Source organism: Strix aluco, chromosome 4, assembly GCF_031877795.1.
Source record: "Strix aluco isolate bStrAlu1 chromosome 4, bStrAlu1.hap1, whole genome shotgun sequence".
NCBI lineage: Eukaryota > Metazoa > Chordata > Aves > Strigiformes > Strigidae > Strix > Strix aluco.
The window spans coordinates 46,752,711-46,779,708 of NC_133934.1; the positions used below are offsets into that span (position 1 = coordinate 46,752,711).

General features: G+C 35.5%; 1 protein-coding gene across 8 annotated transcripts in view; it reads right to left on the reverse strand.

Moving 5' to 3' along the window:
* RAPGEF2 (Rap guanine nucleotide exchange factor 2) overlaps positions 1-26,998 on the reverse strand; it is a 188,664-nt gene that overhangs the window by 75,772 nt on the left and 85,894 nt on the right. For 5 of the 8 annotated variants that reach the window (XM_074822922.1, XM_074822924.1, XM_074822916.1 and 2 more), the window contains 3 exons: positions 15,921-15,996; positions 13,060-13,227; positions 10,356-10,373 (listed from right to left, as the gene is read on the reverse strand). In XM_074822922.1, coding sequence (XP_074679023.1) covers positions 10,356-10,373; positions 13,060-13,227; positions 15,921-15,996 — 262 coding nt within the window. Of the gene's footprint in view, positions 1-10,355; positions 10,374-13,059; positions 13,228-15,920; positions 15,997-20,821; positions 21,102-26,998 lie in introns of those variants that run through there. The other 3 variants (XM_074822919.1, XM_074822915.1, XM_074822920.1) reach the window with 2 other exon arrangements.

The following is a 26,998-nucleotide window of genomic DNA, read 5'->3' on the forward strand; positions in this document are numbered from 1 at the left end:
ATGCATCTAACATGGCCTTAAAAGTATATATTATCATTATTAAATGTCAAAAATTAGATATGAAAACTTGAGATATTAATGACTTCAATTGGCAGAATGGTCACAAATTAGTTTAATTTCTTTAACTGTTTCAGTACTTCAGGAGTGGAAAAAATGTAGTCCATCAGGATAAAGTTTTTCCCAATGTTCATAAAAATTTCTCACTTTGGTGTAAGGACAAGAGTTTAAGATAATGTGTAATTAAATCAGAGAACATAGGAATGTGCCTTCTGCTTTTAAACTGTGAAAAAAAGGCATGAAAGCAAAAAAGCAAACGCTCTTTTAAGGTCAGGAATTATGGTACTGGGCACATAGGACTAGCAAGACCTCTTTACCAGATCTAAACAATACTGTGACATCCATATCTGTTGGGGATCAGGTTCACTACTGAGATACAAATCTCCTTACTAGCCTAAGGGAAAAACAAACCAAAAAAAATACCCACAAAAAGACACAGATCATTGTGTCCATACCAATTTCACAACAGGAATCCAGGGACACAAATTCTTCACTTACATGAGGCACCCCCAGAATTTCATGTTCACTGCATAATAGTGCAGGAAAACTTTATGAAAGCTCTTTCATGTGTGTCCTAGTGCTACACTGTTAAAAGGTAAGAATAAAACTCAGGGATTTTTCTGAGGGCATTCACTGCCCAAATTCTAGACCATTAACGTTCTTTACCAGCCCCATTGAAACCTGTTACCTGAAATGCTGAATTGCAACAATGATTGTTCTAGCACGGAACTGAATGTGTCTGAGACCACCCAAGGCAGGCTAACAATTATTTAATGTTTCAATATAAAATATTCATGGATTAAAAATAAACACAGACTTGATTTTTCCAATCTTCTCTAAGTGCTAACTCGTTTTCTGTTGGGTTTTCTTGTTTGTTTATTCATTGGGAGATTTTGGCAGTAGTGGAGAGGGAGAGTATTTTTGTTTTAAGTGAATACTATATGCTTTCTAACAGTTTTACTTGAACTTACTTAGAAGCTTTAAGGGAGAATCTGAAATTCTCATCACCGTGTTCAAGGTGCAGACATAGATGGGACTGACAAAAAACCTCCAGTCTGCCATTAGATTTCCAGATTCCTCAAATAATGGTGGAAATTGTGTGTCATTTTTACTAACATATGGGATGTTGAGTCCTTTCTGTCCGTCTTCTTGAATGTTTATTTGGACATCTCTTGGAGTAACTACTTATCTCTGGTATTTTGAGGAAGATTAACTTTGAAAGGGCTGGTTGCTGTTACAGAAGATTTTTGTTCACTTCAGTTGTCTGTTGGAAGGAACTAACTGTTGGTTTTGTCTCCAGCCACAGTCTTATCCAAAGGGACTCTTCAAAGAGCCTACTAAAAGCAGTTTACCAGCATAAGATCAGTTTCTTTTTGGAGAACTCTCGCCTCATGCCCCTGCATATCCTCCCTTGTGTAATGCACCATGCACTAACCTATCTTGAGAGGTTTGTTCCCTGGCTTTAGCAACTGTACAGAAATAATTTATCCAGCCCTTTTCCTTTTATCACTAAAAAAACCCATGGAACATCATTTGTCCCTTACTTTTAAAAACAATTAGCAAGCAAAATGAGCCAAATTGGTTTTAGATAGGAAAAAAGTCAAAACACAACATTACATCCTTCAAATAAAGAGCCCTTAATATAAAATTCTAAGAAACGCCCTTTCCCTCTCCTCTTCCAATAAATCAGGGAGCCAACTACCATCAACTGATGGATGTCCCATTTTGCAAATTTAAGACTACATCTTCCCCTTGCAATTACAAGACCAGTTACCTAGATATAGAATTGCTAAATAAAATTAGGTAGAAGTGCACCTACCAGATTAAGTCTCCCTAATAATTTGATTCTAGACTGTTTTTTAGTTCAAGTTTACTATCAGAAAAGCTGTCAGCGTGCTTTTTTTTTTTAAGATGATCTTTTGTGCGCCATGGATCATTTGTAGACTTTAAAACCAGTTAGCTGCAGGCATTTATACCCACCAAGTTACAACATTCAAGACTAATATAGAGAATATAATTTAGTGAAGGAAGAAAAAGTAAAATATTTTACATTTTAGCGCATGCACACACATATACACAAATAATGCAAAACAGAGCAAGAGCACAATCTATGTAGTTTTTATGCCAGCCACATCAACAATATACATAACACCTGCCAGCTGTTCCAGGTGCATGTCAAAACTTTACTATCTGAAAATTCAAAGATAATTAAGGCTAACCACTCAAAACTAGAGCTTAGCTCCCCATACCCTTTACTCATACAACAGAATACTAACACTTTGACTAGACCTTATATACAACAACAGTCTCTTTCATTATATATATATATTAAAAAATAATCTTTCCACCAGAGATGGGTAAATACCAGGAATTAAATATTTCTTAGCTCCCCTGAAATGAACTTTCACCTGCTGGAAGATGCAAGCATGGACAATGGCATTTATACTTAGCAGGACCATCCAGGGCACTATAATACACACATCTACCCCAAAAAGTAAAAAGAATTTACATATTGGAAGATTTTTATCTCAGACTTATTAAGTGTTCAAAATAAAGCAAATTATTCCACCTTTTTTCCTAACGAGGACCTTTGGCCAAGACAAGTTTTTGCTTAATTTTTAAGATTAAGACTACCTGGAAAGTATGATGGACATTGCTGCATCTTCATAAGCAGCTGTGACAGCACTTTGAGAGAAGCCTGGTATCTGCAACTTGTGCTACTGAGTCTCAATGAAAAGCTTAGAAGCAGAATTATGTTGAATGTGCAATTGCCATTGTAACAACTGTATTTCCTTCACTTTAAACTAACACAGCTTTTAAAGAAAACAAAGCACATCCCTCTCTTTCACTCCAAGAAACCCACTGTCACTAAACTACCATGAGACACAACTTCAAAGATCTATCCTGAGACCTTGGTCAACTCCTTCATGGCTTAAGCATGTTTTCAATCTCTGACTCCGAAATGTTTAATTTTAAGGATTTTTGACACCTTTTTTTTTTTAAAAAAAAAAAAACCAACACTGAAATAATTCACAAATAGGAATTATAGCATTATTTCCACATAGTAAAAGTTACAAGAAGCACAAAGCTTCAAATGCATGAAAATCCAAGCTATGTTAAACTAAATATACACAACTTACTTCTAATTTACTATTGCCATTCTAATTTAATTTCACAAATTACTGTAAGATCATGACATCAGACTAGAAGCCAGGAGTTGCAGGTTACAGTTCTTGTTTTATTACTAAATTCTTGCATTGCCTCTAATTTCCTTATTCCTCATCTCAAACTGGTTTGATACTCATGCACCAAAACTCGTCATGGAAGGGGTCATGTTTAAATGTGTTGGAATGGGTTCCAGTCTTTGGTGAAGACCTTAGGCATGACTATAACATCAATATTTCAAAATATGGAGACACAGTCTTGTGCTTTTTTTTTCTCCCCCTTCACAATCGATAACTGCAAGATGAGTCAGGAACTAACATATGCCAGTTGTCCAAGAAAAAATAGAAATTGAAAGAAAAACTTACCCTCTGGACATAGAATCATGGAATCATTTTGTTTGGAAAAGACCTTTAAGATCATTGAGTCCAACCATTAACGTAGCATTTCTAAGTCCACCACCAAACCATGTTCTCAAGCACCATGTCTAGAGCGTATCTTTTAAATACCTCCAGGGATGGTGACTCAACCACTTCCCTTGGCAGCCTGTTTCAGTGCTTGACAACCCTTTTGGTGAAGAAATTTTTCCTAATACCCAATCTAACCCTCCCCTGGTGCAACTTGAGGCCATTTCCTCTTGTCCTGTCACTTGTTACCTGGGAGAAGAGACAAACACCCACCTCGCTACAACCTCCTTTCAGGTACTTGTAGAGTGATAAGATCTCCCCTCAGCCTCCTTTTCTCCCTCAGCTGCTCCTCATAAGACTTGTGCTCTAAACCCTTCACGAGGTTCACTGCTCTTTGGATATGCTCCAGCACCTCAATGTCTTTCTTGTAGTGAGGGGCCCAAATCTGAACACAGTATTCGAGGAGCAGCCTCATCAATGCTGAGTACAGGGGGACAACCACTTACTCCCCTAGTCCTGCTGGCCACACTATTTCTGATACAAACCCAGATGATATTGGCCTTCTTGGAACACTCCATCTTTCCCATGTTTCAGTGATATACCTACATACTTCGGATATTTCATTAATTTTTTTAGAGCTTTGAAATTCACTCAGCAAAATGATCATATGAAATGATTCAAATCAAATACAAAAGCACTATTAAAGGTACTCAGAAACAGAACTTTTTGTGGAAAGATTGACACCAAATACTAATAATTTTTTCTTCAAGTCACTATGTCAAGCACAGCTCACATAACAGCGGCTCAGATGCTTGGGAAAAAATGAACTGACAGCTTCTTTCCATGCTTTAGTGGGCAAATGTCCACATTAGGACTGTCACTCCTGATGCTCATCCATATAGAGATGCCAGTGTTGAAAGTATCTGTATTGGTATTCTTCAAATATAATGCATAGGCAGATCCAATTTCCCCATATGTACTTTATATGCAAACATTGTTTCTAAATGAACAACCTTACGCTAATGAGGATATCCTATTTAAAACACATTTAAGAACACATGTATACATTTGTTTTTTTAATCTTCCTCAGCTCTAATCAAGTTTAAGTGGTGGAAATTCAATATTTGTATTTAGTTACATTATGCAACGATCAGTTTAGAAAAGAGTTATGAAAAATTCATTTTTCTGCTGCATGAACAACTTTCTGCTTTGATGACAAACCTCACATTTAGTTTTATACCCTACATCTCAGAAAAGCAATCTTTTATATAATATAAAACAGCACAAGTCAGTAACAGCAAAAAAACTTACGCTACTCTAGAAAGTCTATTATTAACTGAAATTGCACATGTGTGGTCATAAAATATTGGCAACTCTACAAGCTGTAAACAGGACCTAGTGTCAATAATGTATCTAAATAAAAAATAAACTCAGTAGTATTACTGGCACTTCAGTTGCAGAAAATACTGCATAGCTTCAGTGTTTCTCTTTGAATTTTCAAATCTAATCACAATTACAAATCCAGTTATGACATCAATGTGAGCCCTTCCAAAGGAAATGGAAGAACAGTAAATCCCAATGGATATGAGTTCTGCAGCAGGGATGATGTAATATATAAAAATAGACATCCTCTGACAGAAGCTGCAAGTTGAGTAAATAACACGCTGCATGTCATTAATTTTGCATTAGCTTGCCAGTAGACATTACTAAAAGGATGATGAACTAACAATTTTGTTTTCCTTCGGGTGCTACACAAAATAAAATGATAGCATTGCTCATATATTAAAAATAATACATAGCTAAACAGTAATAGTCCCTTACGACATGGATAAAAGCAGGCAGGCATGTGGCTAAGAAGGCTGTGTTTTGCCACAAAACACAACACAGGGATGGGAACTACCTATTGTCATTATAACATTACCAATGGATGTTCCCATAAAGAAACTTCTATTAAAAAAAAAATTAACAGGAACTGCCCAAATCATCTTAGGAATTTCATATTTCAGATAAAATTACCCCACAATTTTTGTAGTGTCTCACTTCAAAATACACCTGCATATATTGCACAGTCACACACTTCAGGAATTAGCATTACTGCATGTGTTATATATATATATATATATATACACACAAACTACATATATCTATTTAGTATTTCAATGTGTACATCACACTAGGAAGTAATACAATCTCATTCCAGGTCATCAGTAGATTATCACCATCACGGAATAATAAAAACAGTTACTCTTGAAATTGCATACTGAATTTTGTAAATGAACAAAAGCAAGGAAACTAATATTCTTCCTGGTAAAAGGACACTCGCACTTGACAATGTTAAGAACTAGCCCCTTTCTTTTATTAATGGATCAATACAGTGTATTTTATTTTAAACATAAACACTAGAAATATTAAATTATTTTTTACTGAATTTGTTATCACTAGGGGCAAATTTGTTTGAGCCAGCAAACATGCATTATTTGTGCAAATGTGTGATTAAAACACCCTTGCATACCGTGCTACTTCCCGTCAGCAATACACTGTAAATTTAGGTGTGTGTACAATTATGTTGTGTATTAACCACTTCTCTGCTTACATTACATAAATTAATTTGTTTCATAACCAAGAACAGAACGAGTCCAATTCAGTTTTTAAGTGAGGCGACATCTTGCTTCCCCAGACATTTTTGACAACCAAGTGTACCTGACTAGGATCCCCAATAGTTTTTCTCTGCCTTTTTTCCTTTTAAATAGGCTTGCTTAACACTTCCAAGGTCAATGATGTGTAAAAACATTGTATTTTCCCCACGACCTCTCCATATCCTTTATACCTTTGTATAAAGTCGAGCTTTCAGTGTGTCCACATATCCTTGTTTGTTGCCCTATCAACTAATTTTCCTAGACTTAGGAAGTTAGCTTAGATGTGGTTCCTTCTTCCTATAAACAAGCTGCCTTTTTTTTTTTTTAATGTGAATACTCGCAATGGATTCTGTTTTAAGTGAATTTGTATTAGAATGAAAGTGCTAGATAATCCTTAGAAAATCATTAGGTACATTAAAAGTTGCATTTATTTACAGGCTTGAAAGACTGACAGTATTCCTTTAAACTGATTTCTTGTAGGTTGGGTATCCAATAACTGATCCTACTGATTCAAACTAAAATGACTGAAATTTTGTACATAATAAAGATGACTAAGTACACTACTATACCTGCATCAATTTCCTATGTAGAATACAATGCACTAACAAGAATACATTATATCAAGGTATATCACAATACTGTAAAGTCCACATTGTTGAGAAGCAAGTATATATGAGATATTTCATGATCATTTGTACTGGTCCATGGAAAGACATCCAGCAAGATGTATTTTACAACATAACATAAATATACATGCAGAGAAGCAATTGTATTATGCTGGTTTTTAACATTAAGTCTCATCCCAAATTATACTGGACATCTGTAACAAAGTCCTAAAACAGAATCAGCTTTTCTGAATTCTCATCTACTATATTAACCACAAGAAAACACTGCTTGTCATCTTGTAACCTTCCACATTGCTTCAGTAGCTACACACACACTGCATAAAGGAAAACAAGTAGGCTTTTGCATCAAATTCAGGCAGAAAAATTTCAAATTCATCTTTTTAAATCCCTTCTAAATGTAGAAATGCGACATACAACAGCTTTGTTGACTTTTAAAATGTAATTTTGCAGACAAAGGAAAAGGCAAATTTGTTTCATAAAACGGAATGATCTGAACAAATTTTCAATCAAGGTATTTTAGACTCTCAGCAGACAATGTGAATGCAAATGATATCAGGAATAAAAGGCTACTTTGCCAATGCTTTGCTCTAACTACTAGTTATCAAGAGAAGATTGAGCAGGAAGCAAGGTTTCTACAATTTGCTACTGACTAAGCGAGCAGGTTCTAATACTTTTAAACAAATAATACAAAAAAGCTAGAAAAAACCCTCATAATTATTTTTTCAGAGAGTCATGGCTGCAGGTGAGACTTAACTCATTGGCCTTAGACATGGTTTCATTTCCAGCCCTCTTACTCAAATTTTCAGTCACCTCCTTCAAATAAAATCCAGAAGGACAATACTTGTCTGCCCTTAATGCATCGGCACAATGACTGCCTCCATAGCACAGTGTGTGAGGATAAAATTGTTATAGGCTTGTAACTCGGGGAAGAAGTCAGGGTTATTGATGGCTCCATGCCCACTGCTCTTTTCCTTCCAACATCGGATAAACAGATTGTCACCTCATGTGAATCTCGAGCAGAATGTAGTAAGAAAGGCTACTAAAGGCAGAGAGACCTTTTACAGGGATTTCAGCAGCTGGCTTTAAAAAGCCTGGCTGAGAATGTGCTAGCAGCAATCTTCATAAGCCTGTTAACTAATTCAAATCTGGATAGATTCTTACAGAGTAGAAAACCCCACACTACTTTCTATTCAGGGCTTTTCACAGGTACTTCAGTGTTTTCTTTACAGGTCTACCTGCATTTTTCTAAATATTCCACAGTAAGCTTTGATATTTTGCCTTTAGCAAAGTAGAGGCTACGGTACAGACTAGTAAAAGCCCACATCACAGTTTACATATCAAGTCTAAGGCACAGGAGAGAGAGACTATCACAAATGAGGGAGTTATAAATTACTACTTGTAACCTCTGTGTCACTAAAGAACAGTATCTTATTTTGGACAAAGTTATTTTTTGTTTATGAACTTCTGTTAATTTACACTAAATATGTTATGCATTATATACATAATAACCAGCTCAGCAACGCTTAGACTGGGCGTGACCAATTCTTCACAGATGCACTGAAGCAGACACAAAGTTTATTGGCAGTTAAGATATTACAAGAAAGTCTACCCTTTTTTAAATTAACTCCATAGGTGACTATTATATTTTAGGTTTAAAAAAGCAGAAGAAAAGCCATGTAGGTTCTCAGGAGAAAGGGTCCACACTCTTTCAGTCAAGTCACTCAAGACAAGGGTTTTTCACTGAAAACATTAAGTAGCCTTATATATAGATACACACAGAAAGAAAATCCACATTCAGAAGTCAAAATCCAATTTCTATTATTAAGCAAGCAGGTATTAACACTAATCTAGTTAAAGTCAGTTTCTGACACATTAGAAGCACAAGGAAAATTTCCATCAAAAAAAAAAATCTGAACAAGGTTTTCCAGATTCAAATAAGAACAGCTCAACCTAAACTTATTAGGATTTTTTTTCTTCCCTGAAAAAGAACAGATCCATTTTACTGAACTACAGTGGTGTCAAAAAGGATGCCATTTTATCAGTCTGATAAAACACATTCATTTTATTTCCATACATTATGAAGTTTCTGTTTTCCTTACCCTAGAAATCAGCAACACTTGTTCCAAAAGTAACATGCCTAAGTACGATACTCAACATTAGATTTCACTTCAAACGGTCCTTCAAGCATTAGGGTAAGTTATAAAAATATTATGAAGTATTTCAAATTCCTATTCTAATTTAAGAACAGCATTATCACTCTTAGACGTAATATTTTAGTAACCATAGGTTACTCAGGATCATTCCACCGAAAAACTGGTGAGCACTGATCTTAAGATAAGGAACTGGGTTCCTAGAAGAAATGTACCATACATATTGAAGAAAGAATTTCAGCACAGAAGTCACTTGCCTATGATACCAGAACCATATTGAAATTTGAACCTTCTAAGTCTTTTAGATAAAGAAGTGAATTGAACAATGTGACACAGAAGGAACTTTTAAAATAAACACATTTCCTGATAAAGTATCAGAAGAATTGACCAAAGTTATATTTGAGGAAAGGAATAATTTTGAAGCTAAAAAAATAGTTTTAACTTGTTTTCAGCACTATCATGAGAGATTTCTCAAGCATAACAGTGAGGACTTTTAACAGTTTGACAAGATACATTCTTACCAAATGTTGTATTTGGTGGATGCTCAGTATTTACTCACTTTGGCATTGACAAATGCAATTACAAATACCAGTTAAGCTTAAAAGATGCCACTCAGATCTTCAGATTACTTTGACTGCATTTGAGATCAGTCAAAACTTCTATATTTTGCTTGGTTTAGTACCATTCCAAGATACTTGACTCACTCAGGCATACTTTTCTCCCTAGCTTGGCAAGCCTGTGTTTCAAAGAATGGCCATTTACACATACTTTGATAGGATTCTACAAAATCCAACATCTTTATACCAAATCAGTACACATCATCAGAACTGAGGACAAGCAAGAAGCACTGTTGTAAGTTTTCAGCTAACAGAAACTTTCTGCTGCTTCTTTTGTGCTCATCTTATAACACACCATTTCCCTGTTCTACTGACATACGGGAACTAAACAGAAACAGAAGGCCTATTTTTAAAATCAAAACCAAAGATTAAGTCCTCCATGTCATGGAAGAGATACTTGAGTAAAGTGTCTGTCAAACACTAAATATTTTATATATACCTTTGCTTATTGTTCTCCATTTTCTCTAAATCACAGGACATCAAAGCAAGGAAGAAAGGTCAATCAAGCTGGGCAAGAGACATTGTACTGTCACCAAATTCCACATTTACATTAGTATTTTCAGATCATAGTGAGATTGCTCAAGTATCAAAGCAAAAGCTAGGAGGCAATTTTAGTCATAACATTACATCAATATTATGATATCATACTGCAAACTCACAAGTAAATTGTTAGTGGACCATACACAGTAAGTTACAATACCTGAGGTTTAGTGCATTCCTGTGAGCCAAAATGAAATGAATGCCATAAAGGAGGAAAGGAAAAGATGAACATTATCAGACATGCCATAGTACATTCCATCACTATGAAGATAATGTTAAAATTATGTTAATGAGGGTCCACCATCCCCTACAAGTTGACTCTACTGCAGAAAGCCATGCCACAACTGAGAGCACTGCATTTAATTTTTAAGTCTTGAAAAGCACAGCCATGCATCTTCATTTAAGCTCTATGTTTCACTCTACATTTTCGCAAAGATATAGAAAACTTTCTTCAGAAAATAGTTTGAACTTTCTGAAGAAAAGCATTCAGACTACTGCAAATAAGAAATTAATAACAAAAAAATCATTCTACATGGTAACTACAGATTTAGGGTAAAACAAGATATAAGAAAATTACACATTTTGTGAAGATTTTGAGGATGCTGTCAAAACAGCTTTTTCACTTTGAACCTCATGTACCTAACACCTTAAACCAGAATGCATCCACAAGGAAAAGCAAAACTGAAAACAAACGCATCGTATTAATCCTTTTTCAGTTTGACTTTAACACATTATTTACTGCCATATCTGAACATCTGCATTTTTTTTAATGCTTCTTTATTTATTTATCCAAAATCAAGAAGCAGAACCAAAGATGAGACCCTGACAGAGGCTGACCAAAGACTGAACGGGCAACAAGCCCACAAGATATATGCTATAACATGCTTTGAATTCCTGTGTGTTTCAAAAAAACCCTGCTTTCTTCAATTAATTTTTCAAGAAATAAAGACTAAAAAAAATGAGGTCAAAGGACATAAAATAGGAAGGGAGAAAAGACAATGAAGCCTTTAAGATGTATGGTTAAAGCAACAGAAATAATATTGATAGTAAAAGTGAATGAGAGAACAACATACACAAGATCACCAAATACTGTAAAAATAGAAGGGAATGGGCCAGCATGGAGAGTCTTGACTACACTGTAAAACTCATTTGAGCTTATTTGACTCTAATTGCTTTCGGGGGCGGGGGGGGGGGGAAAGAAAGTCAGTCATATGCATCATATTACACTTTTTTAAGCACATTTGACTGTAATTATTGCATATTTTACAGTTTATTTGGCAATCTCTTCCAACTCACTATGAAATCTCGCTTGCAATGAATTTCTCAACACATACACAAAATCATTATGAACTCGCACAAGAGAATGGCACACAATGGGCTTTTGCTCTTAGTATCAGTTAAGCTTACAAAAATTCATTAGGCATACCTAAAGTGAAATTTATACAACAGGCAAGGACCTACAAATGCAAATGGCACTGTGTGTAATCTAAATATTGCCCTTCTAGAGTTAGATAAAAATCACACTAGAACTGTTTGCTATGCACAAGGTACACATCTAAATAATATGAACAAAAGTAATTCTTCCTGTAATTCCTACAGCATACAATACCAAGTATTTATTTTTTCAAAAACAGACCACTAAAATGTTTCATCTTCAAACCAAGTGAACTGGCTCAATCTGTATTAAATTTAGAGGCAATTAAAACTGCACTGAAAATTAAACTATTAAAACCCGTTGTATAAACAAAACCAAATTGTTGGCATAAAATGTAATTATTCGACTCGTGAGGAAAAGCCTGTATAATTAACAGATGTAATCAAACATCTACACATTTACAGACACACATTGAATATACAGGGAAGGGAACTGGCAAACTTGTCAAAGAACAAGGATAAAGAAAGAAAAATGGAAAAAGCCTACAACTGCATTGGATCAAAGACAGTATTCTAAAAACACTAAAGCTCTAATCCTGCAAATTTATATGCATGTGGCTTACATTGTGCAAAATTCAGCCCAATGAACTCAATGAGATTAAATATGCACAAAGTTATTTATGCACATGCCTTTATGGTTTGAGCAGATTTGGGGCCTTAAACAAATAAATGAGAGCCAAAGACAAACAGCTTTTCCACTATTTTGTTTACAGTTGAAATGAATACCAAACAAACATATTAATCTAATAGAGTTTTTCTCAATTTAAAAGCCATATAAAATATCTTGTAGAATAAGTTTTAATCATTAGTTTATTTTCATGTCAAGAGAAAACCAGGAAAGTTACATATTGTAAGTTGACTGCAAAAGAAAAGTAAAATGACCAAATGATCTCCTGGATGATGGGCAGACTATGTAGCTCACTGAAGCCCAAGTATAAAGGGCTCTTGAGGAAGACACCAGTAAAGGTTAATCTGAGATTTAAATTCTGGATACCAAAAAGAAATTACAGATTTAATCCAAGAATTTGGCCTACTACAATGCAGCACAGTTCTTTTCAGGCAACAACTATTATCATATACATGAATGAGTGCTTCACTAACAGACCTTTTAACGCTGTATGTTGAACTATTCCTTCTGTATCTTAATATCAAAAGGAAATGAGAACACAGGTTTTTTCACAATTTCAAATAATGACTGGAACATTAAGAAATAATACATGACATTCACTGTCATAAAAACACATCTTCAACTCTCAACTAAGATGCAAGCTGCACATACTGATGGAGCCAAATTCACACATTTTAAGGGAGAACCTCCTTACAGAAGCACACTTCTTTAAAGACATCAGCAAGTTTAGCCATTTTGATTGTTTTATTTTCAGTAATTCTTCTGTTTATGTTTTTTTGAACCATAAAAACAGACAGCTTACCGTATGGTAGCCTCTAGGTAGAGGTGGCTTCCCCACTGGATAAGGGTCAACAGTATCAATAATTGTTTGTCGCTCCCCTTTTTGGTTGATTTTCCTAAATCTTCTTCGAGATTGCCTATGAGAAGCTTGGCGCTGAAAATACTCCTCATTTTCATCCATGTAATCAACCTAGAATAGATGCAAGATATTGTCATTTCCCACAAGAAATAAAAATGTTTATTCTTGTTAGAAACACAACTGATTGTATTTTCAAAAAACAGCAGTTAGCTTTGACCTTCCTGCATTTTCAGCACTAAGAGTAAAGCCACTACTAAAAAAAAAAAAAAAAAAAAATCAACATCAGTATGAACAGCATCACTGAATATGACCGCTTTTCCAAAATGACAGAAGAAAAAGTCTCCTTTCCTCCCCCTCCCTTCTTACTCTTGCACTAATGCAAACATTTCACCACTCAATACCTTACAAAAAGAAAACTGGTATGAGAGTGCACTTGGTAGCTTTCCTACAGTCCTGTTTGTCACTTGGTATCTCCCCTAACCAACCTATGGCAAAAGCTTTGCTCTTCAACAGACAGCACTGGTTTTATTATTTACTTCAAATATTTTGAGGGCATAAAAGAAGGATTTCTAATAGACTGGATTTACATAAAAACAAATCAAAACAACAACAGGAAGAATAAAAAATACCTATTCGGTATATCCTAATATAAAATTAGTCCTCTCTGCTTCAGACTCTTCAAAGTAATAGTCCTAAATTACTACACAACAGCATACAGCAATGAAAATATTTGAACTAGGAATTCTGGTTTTCCTGAAAGAGAACAATCTTTTCACAGTAATTTTGCTGCAAATCAACATCTCTCCTGTGTTCACCCTACTAATAGAAACCCTACTGAGACTAACAGGGAAATGAGGAAAAAAAACCTTTCAGTATCGGCTATGTATGGAGATTCAGTTAACTTCTCCTTCTAGTCAATTCCATCCCAACAGGGATAACCAGTATTTCTGAAGATGTAGAGAAGAGCTTAGAGGCACCTTGCAAGGTTCCTCCATATTTTTCAACAAAGAGAAATATTAGACAAAATACTACTAAGAATTTGCAACTAGTGTCACATACTAGTCAGCCCATGTCACTAAACACAACTTTCAGTGTACTAACACATGGGGATGAGCACAGTTCCTGGTTCACCAGGAAGAGTTGGCAACGCTTACCCCCTCACCACTGAGTACCTATTTCACATCTGACACGGTCACACTCACAACTTACACCTCTCCTGCTTCTCCTCCCCACAGATTGAGATCATCTAGCCCTGAGACTGAAACTTACTGTGCCCAACAAACTCTGGGGATAGGATTCTTTCTATTCAAGGTACAATTATTCCTTTGAAAGGCTGGATTGAAGTGTTCAGTTTCAGCTTGCCCAAAACTCTGGAGACTGGGGGGGTTTTTGGACTAAGAAAGGGCATGTGGGAGCACCTGTCCCTGCCCCAACATTATCCATCAGTCCAGAAGATTATTTCTGGACTCTTGCTGTTCAGTCATCTCTTTTCCCTATGCTTATTTTTATATCACTCTTCCTTATAACTTATCAAGGAATGCATGAGGGAGAGACAGACACACACATCCACACAGCTACCACCAACTAAATTGTATACTTCTAGAGAACAAATCCCGGACAATAAACTGTTTCCCAAATTTGTGTCAGATACAAGTTACACAAACCCATCAGACAAATCAGGGGGCCACTACAGGGGCAAATGGGGAGGCCTAATGAGCTGCTGCTGTTAAGCAGCTACTCCTTTACAGAGAGCTTTAGTTAGGGATAGCAAAAAAGCAACTGGCATTTCTCACGTATGCCTTCTGTGTCTCCTACTATATTGTATTAGGTTTGTAAGATGATTTTCTTAATTAGAATTGGAAGAGGGAGATATATCAAACATCTGACAGAATAAGCTACCATTACACAATCATCCTTATGTTTACAGTGAAATCACAAAGAGCTTAAAACCCACAAAAGCATGCCTGCATTTGCATGAAGGTAAGTTAAAAAGCTACTTTTTTTACCAATCAACTCTAAACAAGCAACCTAATCTCTTCTACAAGCCTAAAGCTATAACACAATTTCCTGAACTTCTATGAGTTTTACAGAAACTGTCACTTGTTAGGAAAAAAAATGCTTGGTATCACAGCCTGTATTTGAACTATTATCTAAATATGGCTTAGATAACTGTCATGTCTGTATTATGAACTGATCACTATCTCAGTGACAGAAAAAACAAACACATTTAGCCTATTGATTGTACATTTGTTCAGATGATGCACCCTAAGGTGACAACTAAAAACTTGTGAGCCTGTGAACCTTCAGAGATGATGCTGCTCTGCCACTAGACTACAGCAGATAGTGCTAACAAAATAACCTTCATCAGAAGAGTCGGTAGAACTTTAAAATGTTCAAACTGCTTCTTGAAACTTCAGACAGCTAGGAATAAGTTTAATTCAATCAAATACTAATTACTTAAAAGCTAACCTGAGATTAATACTTTAAAGCATCTATGCTTACCTATAATAATAAAGCAGCTTTTAAAAAAAACCCACAAACTGTTCCTCTATTCTGCTAGTAGAATAAAACTCTAGTTTTTCAAGATATCTGCAAAAGTAAATGTAACAAAAGTATAAAAGATGCTTTTATCATTCAAGCAATGCAAGTATGTGTGCAAATAATGGCAAGAAAGTTATGTATGACATCTTAGATTTCTAAAAAGATCACGCGCAAAACAGAAAACTCTGAGTTTCATTTGAAGTTGAAATGTTACCAAAGCTGGTCTGTAAAATTTGAAATCAAGTGAATAAAAATATTCTTACCACAATCATTTCAGATGGCTCTAAAACAATGCATTCACAGCCGCGCCTGAAGCTTCCTGCAGAACGCTTGCCAAAACTGAAGAACAGAAATACTTCAATCAGAACAAAAATCAGGGCTATAACACAATCCATAAGCATATTTACATCTTCTCCAGATCGTGTAAAGCATAGAAAAAAAAATGTACATACCTTTGCACAATACAAGTTTCACACATATTTCCTTTGACACATAACTGATACCTAAGGACACCAAGAGCTGTGTACTTTGTATTTACATAGTTTACTAAAAGTATTTCCTAAATAATTCTATTAACACTAAAACAAGTGTCAATCAAGTGCTGTCTACTGAAGATGCATGGCTGATTCTGAACTACATTACAGAGTTTGACCTAGTATCTTCTGACATTACAGTATTAAGTTACTTAAGCTATCTGCATTTCTATAAAGAAAGCTAACTAGCATACCAAGGAAAGAATGAAAAGGCTGATCAATTCCAATTAGGTTTTTTTTTTTACTTAAAATAAATTAATAAAGTAAGGATTACGAGCACGAGAGTATTCCCAAATTGAATAGATGAGGACAAAAGGTCGTTCTGCGTTTTGTGACACATTCTCATGTTAGTGCAATAGTTAAGCATGATACTATTTTGCTTCCTGTAAGATAAAATAGAAAGCTATTTTAGTTTCAGTCTCTGAAGTGCTCTGCCTGTATTAAATGAATGTGTGTTTGCAGGCTTAACTGTAAAGAAATGCAGTGTTAAAGGTGGAGTGCAGAGAACCAGTACATAATTCAGTGAAATACAAGACCGTTATGGTTAAATCCTTAATCATATGCCATCAGAATGGAAGACAACCAGCTAAAGGTTGTTTCTGGGTTGTGTGTTTCCCCCTCTAGGTAGTTCATATTTAAGCCTGCCAGGTTAATGCCAGACTGTTCCTGTCAGAGAGGAAGGCAGGACAGATGACAAAATGGCTGGAACTTCAGGAACCCTCTTGTAACCTGCTGTAACAAACCTGCCCTAGAATTTGCCAAGAGCCAATGTAACTATTTAGCCTTTCCCTTTCTTCAACCCAGCATTGTGCAACAGGCATGGGAAACCTTCCTATCTGAAGCTCACAGGGCAACAGCTATTAAATAAGTTTATGGAAAACAAACCAGACTCAATAAAATTGTAAAGTCTGAATTTTAACGAATCCTGTAATGCCCAATCACGGTGACACACTTAGGCTACGATGTTTGTGAAAAGTAACTTTTTTAAGCTTTATTTCATAACAAGCAAACTGAAGTTCATATACCATTCAAAACAGTGTATCTAGCCAGTCTATATCTACTCTCCTGTCCTGCCTGGTGATTAGTAGAAATGAACAATTTAACTTGCTACCCCAAAGGCTAATCTCTTGACAACAGCACGTTTATAGCTCAAAAAGAAGACAGTCAGATATTGAAAAGAAATGCCAGCTGTGCTTATTCATCGAAATAATAATCGCATTTAATGGTACATGGGACTTCTACAATAGAAAAAAATTTTCCAGAATACTAAGCCTCTTGAAAAGAAACAGTCAGTAAAGAAGTCCCTCGACAAAATGTGTATTTTCCTAGAGGCAAACAAATGCTTTGTCCTATAGTCCAACAACAAAATACAGGGTGCTTTATTCTACAATGCCATCTTGAATGTTATACGATTTCAACTGCTTTTAAAGATACCAGAAAATGAAGCCATTATCTTGATTCATTAGACTGTTGCAAAAGTGACAAACTTATTTTCTTGGTCATTAATCTGATCCATACACACAGTTTTTCCTTAAAAAAAAAAAAGGAAAGGAGGGGTAGAGAAAGGAGACAGTAAATCAACTAATTGAGTGAACAACAAGAATTCCAAAATGGCGATTAGAAAGTCAACTTATTTGATATTCTAATTGAAAACAAACACAGAAATATCCCCTTTCCTCTTGCAGATCCTTGTCCACACTGTTTGTAAGCATTGGCTTTGGTCTAGAATACACTATTCCTGTACTTTTTGCCAGCCCATTTTTCTAGCCTAACAGCAAACACTGATTTCAGCAGAAAATGCATATACATTTTTCCACTCCACCATTTCTTCTTCCTCTATTTCTGTCTGTAAGAATCAACTTGAAACTTCTACCCATTGCTAATCACTGCTGACATCCAGAAGTTAGAAGCTTTAGCAAACACAGTCAAAAGAAAAAGCTGTGTTTTGGATGTGCTTTTCTATTCTTGAATAACTTCTTTGGATTTTACGCTTCAGCACAAGGGAACAGGTAATCAAATATTAAGACAGAAGGCATGCAATGAATTACTATAAAGAAAATTCTTGATTTCTGTTCCCAGTACACACTGCTTCTCACAGCAAATAATGTCATTGCTGTACTGCTCAGATTCCTATGACAGCACAAAATTTATCAGAGCAGACAGTGCATCACATGTATATATTATCTTTGACCAAAGATCACAAGACACTTCAGGCTGCAAACAAACTCTGTAATCTTTGTGAAGCAAGACAAGTAAATCAAGGCCGAAGAAAGTTAAACGACCTTTCAGGTGTTGCACTTCTCAGATATGCCATGCCAGCTAAACCTCCTGACTTCCAATCTGCTGTTGAAAATTCATCATCAGTGAGGAATTCACATAACCAGCAAAAATTACGAAACTCTCTTGTGACTGTCCACTACATCTGAACACTTCAGAAGTGTCCAGCTCTGACTGTGGTAGAACATCCATCACAGTACTGCATGCTATCTGTTGCAGAACCACACTTCAATACCTACACACAGTCACACAAATACCTGTTGACATGCAAATTTGAGAAACATGGGATCTTCAGCCATTGCCAACCCCACTGCTTCAATTCACAAGACCAATATCAAAGTCAGTAAGTTTTTCCAGAATTAATTTGTCAGAGCTTCACACAAGAACAAAAAGCAAAGAACAACAAAAAAGGACTTCAGTGACACTCTTCTCTACCTGAAATCCCTAGCTGCAGTAACCAGCCACTAGGTAGAGGAAGCCACCAAACAAACTTGATTTTATTGAAAACAAGTTATTTGAAACATTAGTAAGCAGTAAAAAGAAGCAAATACTCAACACATAATACAGTCTGTTTACTGAGCTGATCAAAAAGCCCAAGCTGTAAAGCCTTTTATAAAAATAACAGAAGAACTTCATACAAGGGACCGACCACAAGCTGGCATGTGAGTTGTCTTGAGGGATGCTTGGTATCACACAGAAAGAGTAGCAGCAAATAAAGTTTCAGTGGAAGGACTGACAGATTATCTTCATAATACCAGCTCTATTTCAGTAACTTTTGCTAGGCACTTTCCAAATTTTAATGCCAGACTTCCCACAGACAGTGAGCTTGACTACCCAGATTTATCACAAAATACACAGTCTACATGAGCACTGACTAGCTAAAGTAAGATGTAGAGAGCGTTTATTAGCATGTTTCAATGGACCAGGGATTTAACAAATTATTCCTTCCCTTACTGTAGTGTAAGCTTATGGACATATGACTTCACTATGGAGCTGAAGGTTAAACCACATTTTTGTTTTTAGAATACAGTAGAGAATTTTACATAATATACACTTCGCATTTGGTTGTATCATATCATTCCTTAATAATTTCAATCAAAATTGTCATAATACAGAAAGACAAATCTTCTTCCTACCTAAGCCTTATTAATTTCAACTCCTAAAAATATCTCATTTGCAACTATTAAGTCAGTGATACACCTGAGAGAATCCCAGCTTTGCAACTATTTTCTCTAAATCAGTGATCTTCATGAGAGAATTTCACCAAAGGAAGCTAAGGCAGTTTAAAGTTATATTTGTGATGGTGGTTGTCAACATGGGATGAGGAGGTTATAACACGAATTTAGATAGCCAGAAGGCTGCCTGGTTAAAATATTGCTGCCTCACCTAAACTCCCCAAAGAACCTTGTTTTGCAGCAGCTTTTCCAACACCTTTTTTTCCCCTGCTACCACATAAACTCTGACTTGAGGTTCCCTAAGTATTAAACTTCACAGATGCTCTCCTCACTACCTGTCCTAAAAGGCAATTATACTGCTGGAGTCCTTTTTTATCACAGTTACTTTTATTCCCTGTAAGCTACTGTATGAATTATGTGAATATAAATCTACCATAAAAAAAACCCTTTAAGATATACAAAACAATTTTATTTGCAGGAACCTACTTCACAGTAACCATTTTGAAAGGGGACGATTAAAAAAAAAAAATTAACTCTTAGAAGGTTAGATAGTCTGCCCAAGCAACTGCTCCCTAACTATACTATTGCCTGAGGCAATTGACAAAATTCTAATTTCCCACTTGACTATTCAAATGCATTATTGCCAAATAAATTCATTAGTACTAAAAAAACCTTTTGCTCACTATGTATATTAAAAGAAGGTATTTTAATCCATACATGTAATTTGCAACTTTACTTCCATTTTAATGCATTCTAAAATTGAGTTTACACTGTGGATGACAGTTCCCTTCTCCATAAGTGCACCTTACTACATACATATGTCATCTTATAACTTGTTATACTCAAAACATACACAACTGGCTAAAGAACAGATGTATTAGAGTTTACAACATACTAGTTAATAGAAGACAAGTTTTAAGTGAAAGCTATGGCCTTCCATGTTTCTCAAGTTTACACTTTCAGTTTTCATTAAAAAAACCTTTACAACTATAAAACTACAATTAGTGCAAATACATCAGTGGCTAGCAAACAGCAAAATGTTAATAATTTAAAACTGCTGTCTGCATTTATTCCCCTTCAAATTTATTAGATTTACTAATAAAACAAAACAACAAAGTACCTCAATTAAATTAAATACCTAAAGCTACAGGCAACACGTTAATTTATATAAGCACTTACACATAGAGACAGCCAAAAACTTCCAGGTATTGAGGGTGACTTGTTCTATCCTTTCTATGATCATCTTGACACGGGAGGACAACGCAGTTTTCTTCAGACACGAGTCATCCATTTCCCCAGGTCCCCAGACACACTCATACACACAGATGCTCTTTTCAAAGCTCGCAGGAAAGGCGGCAGCTACTGAAGAGGGAACATTTCCCTATCAGCATTCAGCCCTGTCCCCTTACTCTGGGCCTCCACATTCCTGTTTTCACATCAGTCTAGCTCCCAAATGGAAAGTTATTTCTCAGCACTGGAATGTAAATGCATTCATCAAAAGTGATGCAGAATCTGAAAACTCCACTGACGATGAACACCAAGAAAAGGTTATTCAGTGAGAAGCCCTTTTATTACTCCCTCTTAAAGATCGAAGATCACTCACAGAAAAACCATTTTCACTAGTGACAACTACTTTTCAAAGAGGACATATAAAAATTTAGTTTTTCCCCTATAATGTAATCTTAACCTTTATTTCTTTTGATAATCACCACCTTGCATTAAAGTAATAATTAATTCTCATACAAATTACAAGTCTTAGTAAAACCGCATCTAAGTCTCACAAAGAAAGCTCCACAAAGTATGATCATATATATGATGCATATTCTTCAGCATATTAAGTGCAAAATACTGCTATAGTTTTATGTATTTGTAAATACAATATTTGGAACAAAGCTGCTGGTTTAGAATAAAGTCTATTTAATTGCCATTTCCTCTAAGTCAAAAAGCATATTCCATTTAGACATGTTCTAATGCAAGGAAAAATACAAGTAGCACATTTTCTTGTTTCTCAAGTTCTTAGAATTTTCAATGGTATATTTATGCAAGGAAATAAATTCCACATAAGTTTTATTTAAAAAAAAAAATTGCAATATAGTAAAATTCCATATGTTTTTTTTTTTTTAAATCTGTAATATAGTAAAAGTAGAAATGTAATGCACAAGTATTGAAATGGTTTGTGCCAAAACTCTAGAAATCTAATATTCAAAAACTTTTTGTTCTGAAGTTTTCAAATGGGATGTACAACGGGCTTAAGGTCACTGCTGTGCAACGTTTGCCAATGCAGGACATCTAAATATACATGGAGATTGAAGCAAACATTTTCCCTCTCCCACCTTGCCTGAAACCAATCCTTTCCTCTTCAAGGCTGTACCTGAATAAATCTGTAACCACAAGGCTATGCATAGTTGAGTTCTGTTTCTCAAGCTTTTAACATATTCATGATAAAAACACGTTTTAAGTTATATAAACACAATACTTCCAAACTCTTTTTGTGAAAATTACATTGCTTCAAGTTGACATCTACATTTCAGACTATTACAGAAAACTACCAAAATGAAATACAGAGATATTGCATCAAGCATATTTAGAATTTGAAGTTATGTAAGCCAAAGAGTCTTCGTTTGCTTTTAGATAGCTCTCACCCTGCAAATGCTATTACTACCATCACTATTTACATTCCAGTGCTCCCTGCTGCATTTCCCATGTTCTCTCTACCCTCCACTTCTCAAACTCGGAGCACAGAGGAGCCACCATTCCTCAACAGGTCATTTGTTGCACGTCCTGCCTGCATGTGCTGCATGGCACTGCTTCCTCATACCAGCGCCATGACCTCAGCCGTGACCAGCAGCTGCTTTCCATCACTGCATCAATTATTCTCTGACAATACAGAAGCAAACATGAGCAGAATGTCTGGTCTCTGACAAATCCCAAAGTCAGATCCTGATGTAATAATCAACATTACATTTAACTTGCAAGAATGCCAAAACTCATTAGATTTAGTTTTAAAGCAAACCAGTCACACTGAATTCCTGAATGAAATATTATAAAGCAGTATTTAGTAGCTGTCTAGATGGAAAAAAAAAAAAGGGTACTATTTTCTATCTGTCACTTACAGAGATAAGTAAGGGATTCAGTCAAGTTCCTTCTCTTGTATCTTTTTTTTTATTAAAAAACACCACGTTTCATTTTGGTATGTCCAGATTAGAATCATCAGTCCCTCTTAATAGCTTATCCTAACCAAGCTAGGTTTAGCTGGGTTTCACATGAGCGTGCTGTGAAACCCAGACCATTCCTCCAGCCAACTTGCCCTTGCCAGGGATGAAAAAAAAAAAAGTTACAATTTGGAAGCACCTATACGTGCACAAGCCATCCCTAGGGGAACACTTAAGTGTTCTGATGAAAACTAAATTTGGCATGGCCATTTTCTGACCCCTCAGAAAAAAAAGACAGAGCCCTTCATGCATGCAGAGCAGCTCTAACAGTGAACAGCCCTCCGCTGGGGAGGATGCAAGGAGGGAAGGTAGCAGTGGGTTTCCCCATGCTTCAAGCTGCACACTGGCAACTATGAAAGCAAGGGTTTGCCAACTAAAAGACAAAAGAGTCTTAGCAGATAATTTGATCTTCTGCATAATATAGGCTGACTTTGCCAATTCTCATTTGAATTAGTGCCTGTCTTTTAGAAAAAGCAAGTAAATATGCAAGCGAAGCCCAAGCTGCTTTTGACTTGTGTTAAATATTATTTTTAATTAAAAAGTGGTGTCATCTGCACATCAAAATAATCACAGAGTCACCTTTTTCTTTTTTTAACTTACTTCTCACAATGTTACTATATTTATAGCATTTGTTTTCCAGCAAGAGCACATAGCTGTACAGAAATGCTCTTCAGTTGAAAGGAAAATTGAGATGCTGGCAACTGGAATGAGTTGAAGAAGCACTTGCAGACCTGTCACTGTTTGCAAATCCTGGAGACCTGAGCTCACTACATACCATGGATAAGGATGATTAGACTTACCCACTGTCATATGATAGCTTAGATGTTTACTGTCTCAGATACAACAGCTCATGTGTCAGAGAAAGGACTCGCAACATCACATCTAAGTACACACCACTTAAGGGGGGGGGGGGGGGGGGGGGGGGGGGGCGGGGCGCGCGTGGAGCTGGTCACAAAGGAAAAAAACCCTCAAACATCACTGCCTGGGGGAAGAGGAATCACGGTGTAAAGAGCAACAACCCCAGTGCTGCAGCAGGACGGTATAAAGGTGGGAAGAACCCAGCAAGCTAGACAGAGAATGCCTGACAGCTCACCAGCCCTTGTGAAGGACACTAAAATTATAGGATAAGCATGTTCATAGAATATTAATCCTTTAAATAATTCCTGCTAAAAATATGTGAAAGTTAATTTGAACTCCAGATGAAAGCTTTAGTAAACTTCTTCAGTATTTTGAACATGCTTAGTTAGCATCCTTACAGATGACAAGACTATAGTACTTTATCTACGTAATACGCATAGGGATTTCTTTATTTCTTATGCAAATACAACCCAGATCAGAGGTTGCATTAATCTGTTAATTTATAACTGGCTACTGAAAGGACTTCAAAAGAAGTTCCTGAAAACCCACAGTGAATAATTTGAAATTAGCTAGACTCTGGAGGTTTGCTTCCAGAGAAAGTCCCTTCAGTCAATCCCTGAAACATATGTATTATAATCCTCACAGTTTTTTAGTACATACTGTTTTGAAAAATGTGGTTAATTTTAAAATTTTACCTAGTTACAAGACTGAGTATGGTAGCGAGTTTGACTAGTTTATGTAAAAAAAAAACCTGAGTAAAGTTTCAAATTTGTTGCTTTTCACTTCACCTTTTTATAAATCTACCTTTAAGCTAAACTGAAAAATGGTTTAAAACCCAATTTGAAAATGTAATCTACAGAATAACAAACTGTTTTACAAATTTACAGCAAATGAGGGTATATGCTCAGGGCCTTTATAGCAGCAGGTGATCCTGAATATTTTTTAGACTAGAATACCACTTACAGTTCTCCGTGACCCTTTCATATATACTAAACAAGAGAAATGTGTTTATTAAATTTTCCTGTGAAATTCAAGATATGCATTTATGAACTGGAACCTAGTAGTAGCGGGAACACCAAAAATAAACTTGTTGCAACAGTTCAACTTCTAGTTCAGAAAGCTAGAAAGCACATACCTCATCGGAACAGCTGACAGAAAAAAAATCTTTTTTTAGAAAAAAATTATCTTTTTCAATTAGAAGTTCTCATTTTATCTTGGAAAACATCCAAAGATGAAAGCTTTTTTCCTAACCTACTTTTTATTGTTAGTCCTTTTTTTTTTATATAAAAATATGTATTTTAATAAATGGTTCAAATAAAGACAGGTTTGCTTATGCTTCATCTTAATGACATCTGTGTTGCTATGGTGATTACTGTGACATCATAAGGTCTACATAATGGTCTCAAAGAATGAGAAGTAGTAGGAAAACATTACTTAAGAGGCAAGGCCTTGTCTGAACACAGTTTGACTTATTAACATTAGTGAAATTCATTAAAACAGAGGACTATTTTTCCAACCTCATACAAAGCCTTTAGATGTTAGATCCTAAATGAAGGCTGGTTTTTTACCTTGAAAAAATACATAGTAAGCTTTTTAAAACCCCCTACAGACTTTCATAATTAAGGTATTAGAAATAGTCTTTTAAAAAATAAAATAAAAAAATTAGTAACTTGACACGTCATCTAGGTTTTTAGTAGTAAAATAAGACCATACATATTGACATTTTCCATCCCCACTTACGTGCTTAACTCATTCAATACAACCAGTTCATTCAAATGGAGGGCTAAACACATGACCTCAATAACCAGTTTCCATAAATCTTATTACTACAATGCAGATGTAATCAAGATATATATCTTTGTAATAAGTGCCCTATAACTGTAAATGAATAAACAAACTAAAACAGTGAAGTAATAGTGACAATTTTGTTTCAGCTATTTAGGTTACAATTAGAAAATAAATTATCCCTCACTTAACATGTTATACTATCTCTAGTGTCCCTGGATTTGTCAGAAACCTCTAAAAATGTTAGCATCACCTGAAAAGAAACTATCAGACATTCTAAAGTCTTCTACAGTATGGAATAACATTTCTTTAAAAACACTATTTGTTGAAGAATTATAGTAGCAGAATCATGCTAATAATCAAAACAATACTTTTGATTCCTTCCACCTTTCTACAGTCCTGAAAATACACAAGTCATTACTTCAGCTTAGCAAGACTGTCCTTCACCAAAGTCTACAGAAGTTTAGATCAGCTGAGTTCCACATGAGGCAAAGGAAAGGCTCTTCCCCAAACTTAAATGCAGGGACAGCCATTCCATAACATATTTATATTGGACTTCCCTCAAGTGTTCTCTTGGACATTTTGTAAAAGAAATATATAAAATATATATATTGTAAGTCTTGCACTTGTAAGCACAGGATGGACTCTAAAGGTACGTCTTGACTTTTCTGTAGACTACACAAATTTTGATGAGCATGATCTTCCACTCTATTATACTTTTAAATATAAATGTGCAGCAGTAATAAATCATCTTCAATTTCAGGATTTAAAGTTGACCTGTCTAGTTAATGTTGCTTCCTAGGCTGTGCAAACTTCACTGACAATTGTCTTTTCCCCAAAGTATCATACCTAGACCAGCATCATCACCTTCTCGCTCTGCAGTGCGCTCTGTCCCCTCTCTCCACATGGGTGTACTTCTTCCTCTTTGGTATTCTTCATGCTATTTTTGCACATAGTTAATTTTGTTATTTTGGGGTAGGCAATGACCAAGTAACTTCTCAGTTCATTACACTTGTAAAACTTGCCCAGAGACCCTGAGAGCATGTAGAACAAACACGGTCTTCCTTTTGCCCTCAGCAAGAATTGCATAATGCAGTTTTCTCAAGTAACTGAGGGTTGGTTGGGTTTTTGGTTTTGGTTTTTTTTTTGTTTTTTTTTTTTTTTATGTTTTGCAGGGTTTGCACTAAAACTCAAAACCTTAAATACTAATAAATTGAATCAGAAGGAACAGATTGCAGAACAGGTCATCTCACTAGCTACAGTATGGCTTGTGAAAAAGCAAGTTTCATTCTCATAGATATCTTTAATTAGCAGTGTAAGCAACAGTGAATATCCAGGTACAAAAGGTGTCACATTTAATTTTGAAATAATCACGTACTTTATTACGTAGAGAATTGTACCCTCAAGTTCTCAGAAAGTGCTCTCAATATTTTCCACACTCCCATTTTTATGCAAGTAATGTATTATAATTTGAGATAATAGCTTTTTAATGTTAAAATCA